Source organism: Neovison vison, chromosome X (genome assembly GCF_020171115.1).
Source record: "Neovison vison isolate M4711 chromosome X, ASM_NN_V1, whole genome shotgun sequence".
Lineage (NCBI taxonomy): Eukaryota > Metazoa > Chordata > Mammalia > Carnivora > Mustelidae > Neogale > Neogale vison.
Window position 1 is genome coordinate 41,688,976 of NC_058105.1, and position 10,613 is coordinate 41,699,588.

The window sequence follows — 10,613 nt, forward strand, 5'->3', positions numbered from 1 at the left end:
AATCAGATTCTAATGTCCTAAAATCCCAATTGGATTTGATATGACCACTGTTAGAAAAAATGGCAGCCTACTTTCTTAAAGTCATCATCAAAATCAATATCACAATAAACACTCTATTATTAAAACAAATAGTTCAGGGAACATATTTCCAATGAATATATAAAAGCTATTTAAAATGATAATTTTGAGAATTTAAGCTGGCCGGTTAGCTCAGTTGGTTAGAGCGTGGTGCTAATTTTGAGAATTTAAGAAAAATAAAAATAAATTGTTATAATGGCTTTGATATTAAGCATAGCATTGTTGTAACTCTGTGAAAAAAGTCTGGGAGAAAAGTTAGCCAACAAAGGAGTTGCTAAGGTTTGGCTTAAAGACTTTATCACTTTAGCATATTTCTTTGAAAGATATTATTGAGGGATTTGTATTAGACATTATTAATTCTGAAGGAACAACTTCTGGCCATCTGGCCATCAAAACATCAAATGTATTAGTCAATTTCTATTGGTAATCCATTCTTTGTTAGTTAAGGCTACATTTTAGCTGAAAAAATACCACGTATTAGAGAATTACTATATTATCTGAACAACTCTGTTTCTGAATCTTTGAGCACAAATGTCCTAAATATCTTTAAGCCTTTTTCTAGCCTTCAAAAGCATTATACCTTACTCATATTTGAACTCAGGTATCTAATTACCAAAACAAAACAAAACAAAAACACCAAAGAAATGGACAGGGATAATAAAATACCTGTGGAATTCTTGGAGGCCTTATTTTATCTGTACTCATGTTGTTTGGAAATGTTTTCCTGCTCATAAATGACCAAAACATCCTAATTCTCCTCAGACTCACATTTAAAAGAAAGAATGTTATAAAAATTTTTCTTCATTTCTTAAGACAACTCAACTTAGTATTCATCTTTACTAAGAGTATTTTTTTCCTTAGTTTTAGGCAATACTTTTTCCCCATCTCCACACTAGCATCTTTTAGGACTAAATGATTGTCAAACTGGGAAACAAGGGAAGAAGAACTGTGCTAATTATTAGTAGGGTACTATTACTCAATTTCTTATATCAGACTTTCCACTAAATGATAGAGAAAATTTATCCTGGGGTCCCAGTGAAGGAAACATTGAAAATGGACTTTTTGTTTGTTTGTTTGCTTCTGTGAAAGTAAAAAGTCCACGTCAGAGGGGTCTCCATAATTACTCGATCCTCTCCTCTGCCCTGCCACTCTGAGATAAGAAAAGAAGCAGAGGAAAGATCTTTATATATATGACTACTACAATAATTTGGGAGATTATTTGGCTGTTCCATACGCTTTGGTGTTCTATTTAGTTATAAATGGCCAGTAGACACGAAACCATAATTTATAAAAGCCTTTCTCAAAAGAGATTATGAAAATTCTAAGTCTTAAAACATTTTTGAACCATAAAATGCTGGGCAAACATTTTACACTTTGTTATATTTTCTAAGTATTTAAAATATCTCCTGCAACTTTTAGAGTCTTAGTCTGGTTATTCCCTGAAACCCAAAATTTTCAGGAGTTCTTTCTGTCTTCTGAATTCAAGGAGGGGGTAAGGAATGAACACCTTGATGGAAATTTTATTAAGGATGGGGGTGGGGGGGGTAACAGGAAGAAAAAGAACCACTAGAAGGCAGTGTTTACTGGTCATGGAGGAGACTCAAAAGCAAAGGCTGATCAACAGAACAAAAGATAGCTGAAATTAAGAACAAAAGGGAACTGATAAATGGTCAATATGGGTAGCAATAAATTTTAGATTTAGGGCAGTAAAGAAAGAGAGATAGGGAACACAAACTACTAATTAGACAGCTAAAGGAAAGGAAAAGATCAGCACCTAAAAAGAATAGCAGAGGCTTTTCTTCTTTTATTTTAAATATTAGAAATAGAGATTTTATCAAGTTTATGAAGAGAAAAACATGAAAATGACATATATAACACAGTAAGTGCCAGAGTGAGTTTCAGAGATAGAAGAATGGGCATCACAATTCAACTGGAAAATTTAGAAAGGAAAATCTCTTCCTCAAGACCAGTATTTCTCAAACTATGGACTGTAGAGACACTCCCTACTTAAGAACCATCTGGGGAATCTTGTTTAAAATACAGATTACTTGGGGCGCCTGTCTGACTTGGTCAGAGTAGCATGCAACTGTTGATCTTGGGGTTATAAATTCAAGTCCCACATTGGGTGTAGAGATTACTTAAGAATAAAAAAAAATCTTAACAAAATAAAATACAGATGCCTTGCCCCTACCATGGAATTATTAAATCAGAATTTCTGAAGATGGGTTCCAAGATCCCCCAAATGATTCTTGTGTAATATTCTTGTGCACCAACATAAAACCCACTCTTCTAGAAATTGGGTGAAAAAAGACTGAGAAATTAGATTGAAGTACAATGTCATGCTGAGGTGAAGCTTGAAATACATAACGGAGAACATGGCGAAAGTTTCAACACTTGTTGACTAGAAGGTAAAACTGCTTTGAAACAGGGACTAAGGTATTTGGTAAAGTAGGAAGGTTCTCATGACGGAGTGTGGAAAGCAGGCTTGGTCTGCGTGGTGGAAGACTGGGAGAGAAGACAGTTATATTTAAATATAAACCTAATGTAATTCAAATAGTTTCTGGATCATGTGCTATTTCAGATCACCTCTGCCACTACTGTCCTCCAGGCCTGTCTAATCCTGACCCCAATATAGATTAGGACTACACATGGCAGTGTCAAATACCAAGGCCACAGCCATGAGGAATGTCATTACCATACTGGGCACAGAAGACAAAGGGGACTATCACAGTGAAAGACATGCTAGATTTGGAGATGAGGAAATAATTTCCAGTCCCAAGGGTTGAGTGTATATATAAGGAGATATATATATGTCACTCATATACACATACACACACACATATACACATACATACACACATATATACATATATGGAGAGAGAGAGATCTGAGAGGGAGACACACATACAGGTATTGCTGGCAGGCAAGGTGAAAATACTACTACATATGTGTGTGTAAACACACACAGATGTACATGAAGACATAAGGCTTTGCAATTCTTTTTTCAAAAAGGAAGCACCAAACATAAATCTCTGTACCTTCTTTTTTGTTTTGTCACCTATGAGATATTTATTCGATAGTAAATCAGAAAAAAATTAGAGCGACCTATTAATTAAATATAGTTGACCTGTCATTCCCTGGTTACTATGTTGGCTCTCTTACTTTATGTCTGTAAACTTTAGGGCATTATACTAAAAAAGTTCAACTATTCCCTCCTCCCCTCCCCTCTCCTGTTTCCCCAGCTTTCACTCTTGCTTACTATTTTAGGTTGAAAAATAATATCTATCTAATAACAAAAGTACCAAATAACCTTCCACCACTTTCTTTAAATTCAAATTTGCATAGCCAAGCCTGATAGCTCTCAAGGGTCCTTGCCTCGTGGTCATTTAGCTGGCCAATCCCACAAGGACATAATATATCAATTTTGAACTAAACCCATATTTAATTATTTTTAAATCTGCAAAATTATTTTTTGCTCAATGTGAATTACCAAGGTCTGAATCTCCCCCTCGTTATCTGGCTATTGCCAAATTGGTGTATTTGGTGTTGAATAATACCAACTTTCTTATCTTCAGATATTATGAGGATGATATTATTGAGGATAATTATCTTAAGAGTGGCAACTCTTAATTATCGTGAGTGGTCACCATAATCAGATTTCTTTGCTTTATCGTCTACTTTGCATCAAAATGCAACTTCCAAACAGCTAACTAACTTCAATGTCTTTTGACCTCTTCATTTACTTTTACTTCTTCAGAAACTAAGGAAATAAGTCAAAGGCAAAAAAAATAACAAATCATTAAAATATACCTCAGTGACCAAAGCAGCGTAAACTTTTTGCAACTCGATAAAAATCTGACAGTAAGGAAATTCTAAAGGGAATGTTATCCTTCTGCTATATTTCTTAGAGTTTAGACCTGGATGTTTGGGGAGGAGAAAATTAGGCATAACTTGCACAAATATGCATAATTTGCTATGGTGAAGACCTCCACAATGATATACTGCATAATAGAAATTTAGAAATTGTTGAAGCTGAGGACTTTATAAACCTTTCACAAAGTTTTGTTTTCTCCATATTCCCACATTAAAAACCAACCTCATCTTTTTCCCCTTCACACCCCCACAAACCCCCAGAAAACTAATATTCCATTGAACTGCAATGTAAAGATTGCAGCCTTTTCCCTTATCTCCTCAGCTCTCACCAAGTTCTTACGTCCCAGGGCCATGACCGGGTCAGTTAGTCTGGGCCATTTCCCCCCATTTTTTTGTGGCAATAAAACTTTTTCCCCCTTGGGTTTGGAATTCCCTGCTCAATTATTTCTGTGAGGTCTTGCCCATTCCTCTCTTTAGTCAATTTTAAAGGGAAAATGGTTATTTCAGTTTACTTATTTGTGATTTCACATATTTGCCCTAGTCTGCTTTTTTATCTCTTTCCTGCACCCTACATAGAGACTGTTGGAGAAGGGTAACATTTTATTCCTTGGTTTTATACTTTTACTTGAGAATAAACCTAGTCAGAAAAAGAAAATTCTGTTCAGAAAGGAAACCACCAGTTGAGGCCTCCACATCCTAGAAATATCACATATACAAGGTGAAAAAAGATTTAACTTTTAAAAATTTTGTGGATTTATTTTATAAAGCTGTACCAACAATAGCAATGCTAGTATATGCAATTCAATACGTCAATATTCAAGTTCCTTCTTTTTAATGCTGAGCACAATTTGCTAAAATGTTACCCACATGCATTACTTCCTCCTCTACACTATTCTAGCGTAAAACTATATAGGTGAGGCTTGGAGAATGCCCATTTTTTTATAGGGACAGGTGTCTGCCTTCATCAAGAACACAGTCTTAAAATACCAAATATGTATACAATTAAAGCACTGCGGCTTTGAATAGTCCTATAACCTCAAGGTTAATATTTAGCTTTTCCCAAAGCAAGTAGGCCACTGCCTTGAACTACAGTTGCCTGGCGATCATTCCAGCACTGGTGCATGCTTATTCCCTTTCAGAGTCCAGGGGCCCTTTGCATTCAAGAGAGGGTGCGAGTGAAATGCCAATCTAAAAAGGGAACTTAAAGAAGGGAGTGGGGTGGGATCCAATATCTGCCAGAAACCAGATGCCAATGAAATAAACGGCACTGCTAAAATAACAAGTCTACTAATAACGACAGCGATAATAGCTCACCAATCAATTAAAATTCTGGAGGAAAGCTGGACATTCGGGGAAAAAGGAGAATCCACAAACCAAAACCGTGAGAAAAAGTTAATTCTGTTTAGTTAGTGATCACAATATTTTCTTTTTTAAATTGGGATGTGCAGAATTCACTTCTTCCTCAAGCGGCGTCGAGTGCTTTCGCTCCTGCCATACTCAATCGGGAACAGTGCCCTGGCAGAACAAGGTTTTGGAAAGCGCCATTATAAAGTGAGAGAAGTGAGACTTCAACGCTTTGATTTTCTAGCCCGCTGTCACCTAGAGGTAAAGGTCACTCCGCGAGTGGGCATCTCCTTTGGCAAAAGAAACAAACGACCCGGCAGCAGGGTAATAGGGAAGAGTGTTTGTTCTCAGGAAGCCACGAGTTGTCGTGCTCTTTAGCCTCTCCTTGAGCCCATCAAGAACAGGTACCCGAGCACCGCTAGACAAAATGGGCCACATTTAGAAAATGTCCCGTAGTTTAGGGCCCGCACCACCCCCACTGTCACCTCTTCTCTCTCCCCCACCGCCCGCCCCTTTGCCTTTTCCAGAGTTTGTCGTGGCCCGGGTGCCTGGGGTGGGGGGGGCGCCTTTTCCGCAAGCGGGCTTCCAGGGTCCCTTCCCGCACCCGGGGCCCCGCCGAAGTCCTGTCCTAGCCCAGCTTGCGGGTGTCCATCTCCTACCCTAGTGCTCAGAACCCGCAGAAGAGAGCACTTCGGAAGAGATAGGCGTTCTCTACTCACCGGCAAGTGGCCCAGATCCGTGACTTCCTTGTCCCTCCAACCCCCAGGTCCCGCCATGGCTTCGAGCTGATCTAAAGCGGGCGACTGAGTTAGGCACGCTCGGGTAGTCTGAGGTGGAATCTGACAAGAAGTTGAAAAGGGAGAGGAAAAGAGAGAGGACAGGAAAAAGCAACAGGGGACCAGGTTTTGTGGCGTGGGAGATAGAGGAGGGGAAAGTGGAGGGAAAGAGTTAGGAGTTCAGGGAAGTTGGAGTTTGAGAGGCGGGAAAGCGAATTTGGCTAAGGCGAGAGACGAGCCTGAGCGTCTGTCCTGGAGACCAAGGAGTTTAGAGGGGTGCTCCAACGGCGAGAGCGCAGTGTCTGCCCCGGCAGGGTGCGCCTCTTTCAGGGTGGGGAGGGGGGCGGTACAAGGAGGGAGGCCCCCCGGGAGCAGCTCGAAGAGGATTGGTGCAGCGTCACGTCGCCAGGTGGGCAGCCGTGCGGCGGGGAGGCGGGCTGGGCGGGGGTGGGGGGCACTGGCCGAGGGAGGTGCTGAAGGACTATAACGGTTTGCGAGCCGGCCTCTCGTGGCCTCCACCGACTGCACGCCCCCTCCCACATCCACCGCTGAGCCCGCCGCCCCCGCCCCGGCTGGCGAATGTTCCACAGGAAACTTTTTCAAGGCAGCTGCCAGCCCCGGAAAACCGGTCCCGCTCCGCGCCGCTCCCAGTCTGGGCCTCACAGCTCTGCCACAGTCCAAACAGCCCGCGCCCTCGTCTCTCCATGAAACACTTGTGCCATTTTTAATTGTCTCTTTTCTCTGATTTCATTGCTTCATCTACTCAAAGACCCATCAAGTTAAACGAGGAAATGACTTGGCACTGCGTTAGGGATCAGACCCAGGCGAGCCCCTGTGCGGGTGGGGGGAGAGCACCAAGTGCCCTGCAGGGCTACCACAGCTCGGCCTTCGAAATCACTGGATAAGGACAGTGCGGCATGGACAGGACGCCGCGATGTCCCCTTGAGGCGGACCGCATCTTTTCTGGCCCGGAGCTAGTTGGTACCAGGTCCGGTCTGCTCAGTCGGAACCGCACCTGTTTCCCAGATGCTGGAAGTTAAGAGACTGAGTCGCTTAAGCCCTAGCTACCCTGTTCCTAAGTTCGCAGTTTGCTGCGTTGAAAGAGCACAGAGAGAGTTCCTGCGAATTTCCCAGTCTCCAGCTCTCCGCCGGGGTTCATTCATTCGCTCATTCGTTGCAAAACATTTCTGAGCGCCCAGGCTCTTCGCCTCCGTTTCCCCCCACAACGCTCAGGGGATCTGACACACGTTTTAAAAGAATCTGACAACGGGATTTAGCCTTAAGAAGTAAGGCGCCTCTTGAAGAGTTTATGGGAAAGGGATTCGGTGCGTAAAACTAACCGCATTCTAAGCTCTTGGACTGCAAAGAGCACTTTAGAAAATGTCCCGAAGCTGCTTACTTTCCCTGGAGCTTACAAACTGCGTTCGCGCACCGGCACTCTGGGGTTGGAACGCAATGTGGGGGGTTTGTTTCCTGTTTCTTTTTTAATTAAGAAATCTCTGCACCCTCTAGGAAGATTTGCATGAATAATTCTTCCTACTGACCTGAAACTCACCATTTCTGTCACACGCTTCTAACTTTTGTAATTATTCTCTATATATTGGTGGATTTTGTTTCTTTCGTGTCTGTTTCAAGTTCCGAGTTTGACCTCTTTACATTCCTTAACCTCCCAGTCCCAGTGAGAGCTGTAATGGCCACAGCCTGTCTGAGGAACCGGGTGTCCCTAAATAAATTTTCTGTTAACGGGTGAGGAGAAAACCAACTACCCCCCCCAAGAAACTCGGGTGTTCTGGAACGAATTTTCATGTTAATTCAAATATGATGTAAACCATACAGAAATTGCATTTTCCAAGAATCCAAATCCTGACAACTACACCGCGCAAAATCTTGCCCTTCTAAAACACAGTTTAAGAATTCCTGGATGATTAGAAAAACTTCTGGATGTTGCTAAATATGAGCCTGAAAACAGCAATTCGTGACTAGAGATGGGCAAGTGAGCTAGTTAATAGAAAGTTACACTTTTGTATACACATCTAGTTTTCAGAAATCAAAACACGGAGTCAAGAAATACAACATTTAAAGGAACTCTTTAAAGAATCTTTGCTAAAGGGAAGAAGTGTTCATAATTTAAGACTTTTTTTTTTTTTTTTTTTTTTTTTTTACAATGCGGTTTGCTGAAAGTAGGATGTAGGGAAATGCCCCGTGGCCCCTGATGGCAGAGACTGTTTTAGCCTGTCTAAAGAGACAAGTCCAGACCAGGCAAAAGAATCCAGGCTAGATCACTGGGCTCTCTAGTTGCAAGGCTCCGTGGGAGGGTTAGCGGCTTCAAGACTCCATAGGGATTAAGCTACACTGCCAGGCAGGACCCCCGTGGTGGTGGTAGGGGGGCGGGGGAATCTTGGTGTTTGACCAGAACATGACAGTGGACCTACACATTTTTAAGTTATTATTATTTTCAAGGAAAAATGAGGCATGGAAGAGCATGGGAACTTTGCTTGTAAGCTGGCATTATGGCAATTTTTGTGGCCCACTTGGGGAAGATCAGCCTAGCAAACAGACCAAAAGGCATATAGGTGGCCCCCAAGCATGAAGCTTAACCTTGGGAGAAACCTTGAAATAGGGCACTTGTTTTCCAACTTCAGGACTTCTTTTCTCCCTTCCCCCATAACCATCACTTCCCCTTTCAAAATGTTCTTTTTTCTCTCTTTCTCTCCTGACCTCAAACTACATAAAAACAACCCTAGTCCATTCAGGGTCTAGGAACTTGTCAGGTTGTGTTTGTACCCAGAAATAATTTAGCTGCCAACAGCATCCACATGTCCCATATTTATTATATCTCTTTCTCCTCCAATCCATTTGTTATCTTAAGGCCCTAAGAGCTTTGTAACTTTCGATTGTTGGTATTTTTTAATAGCTAAAATTTATTGAATGCGTGCTATATGTTCTGGGCTAAGTGTTTTGTATATACTATCTCATTTAATTTTGTCAAAAATTCTTCCAGATTTTTAATTATCTCAATTTCATTGGCAAGGAAATTGAGGCACAGAGAGATGAAGTAACTTTCCTAAAGCCTCTCAGCTAGAAATTAGAGGAGACTGGCTTTCAACTCAGGCAGTCTGACTCCAGAGCCCACTTGTCAATGACTGAAGGGTCGGTGCATATTTTAAGCTGTGTGAAGAGGAGCCAAATTCAAAAAAGCCTCAGGGTGAATGAGATCAGATGACATTAGCTAGGCCCATGAGCTATCTAGTTCCCCTTTCCCCCTTTCAGCCTTCAAGCCCTCCTAACAGAAATAACAAGGACTTTTATAAAAAGAAATGGAACCCAGTTATAGCCCAAGAGTAGCTACTGACCTGCTTGAGCAGAGATTATCAAGTGGGTCAACTCACAGGGAAAAAACATGGATTTCAAGCTTAAGAAACTTCCAGCGGTAAAAATCCCAGCAATTTTCAATGCTTGAAAATATTAAAATCCATACCTATTCCTTCCAGGGACTTTTTTTTTTTTGGCTGAGAGCGAACTATTCAGTGAAGTCTTGAAGGAGGCTGTATTTGTGAGCAATCATGCTTAACAGACCTGAGGTGTTAAACGGCAAGTTTATAACCAGTTACCTTAGCTGGTAGGAGTACTCTAGACATGGTACCAAGGGTATGGGTTTGATCTCCCAGAGGGCCAGTGTGCATCTCTCCATTCTTTAGCCCTTGATAATACCGCCTCTCTGACCAGCCAGCAATGCCTTTTGGGAAAAATAACTCCAAAATCAATACTTCATTTTTGTATACAGATAAATACATATTCATTGTTTTTTATGTAAATTGCTGGTCACAGTGATCTGGAGAAAGTATATTGCAAGAACTTGTCTGTGTTATAAAATATATAGATTCAAAAGATTCTAGGTTGCATTTTCTTCCCTTTTTCATTTATACATTTATGATTGGTAATATAAATGTTGATAAACACTTTAAAAATGAATCTCATAAAATGCTTTACTAACCATTTATTAAGCATTTAAACACACAAAAGGTCTGTCTTTTATTGTTTTTTCTCTACTCTGACATCACATACATGAAAATGAATATGTTGCCAACTTCTGTTAAGACAAGGTTGCTGTCTACAATTATTGGTCTTGGGTTATACAGCAATCTTCTTGAAAGAATACTTTCAAACATTTGTGCTTGCAAACACTAAAGATCCAATATCTCCCAGTATACTTGTGAGGGGCTGGGGCATCATAACTCAAAGAGTCTCAGGAAGTGCTTGCTGTGGGAGAAAATTTCTTTGGGAGCCACTGGGTTAATGGACCTTCTTAAAGTTTTCTTTCTTTTTTATGGAGACACCTCTGAAACTGTAAGATTTCTGCCACAGTCCCCAACACTCTTGAGACCACTCCTTTTGATATTTTTTCCTATGCCACTCCTCTGGGGACAAAGCAAAAAACCACCTGATGTTTCTCAGGCTAAAGGTCATGAAATGTGCCTTCTGACCATAGTTTGCAAAGCTTCTGTCACTTGTTATGGAATGCTCTTAAGCTCGGCATGATTT

At 41.1% G+C, this 10,613-nt stretch overlaps 1 protein-coding gene across 1 annotated transcript in view; it reads right to left on the minus strand.

Annotated features, from left to right (window-relative positions):
* The window catches only part of NRK (Nik related kinase), a 133,036-nt gene extending 126,965 nt beyond the window's left edge, over positions 1 to 6,071 (minus strand). The window contains exon 1 of the mRNA XM_044235533.1: positions 6,015 to 6,071. Within this exon, the coding sequence (XP_044091468.1) occupies positions 6,015 to 6,071 (57 nt within the window). The remainder of the gene's footprint in view (positions 1 to 6,014) is intronic.
* Positions 6,072 to 10,613: the final 4,542 nt, after the last annotated feature.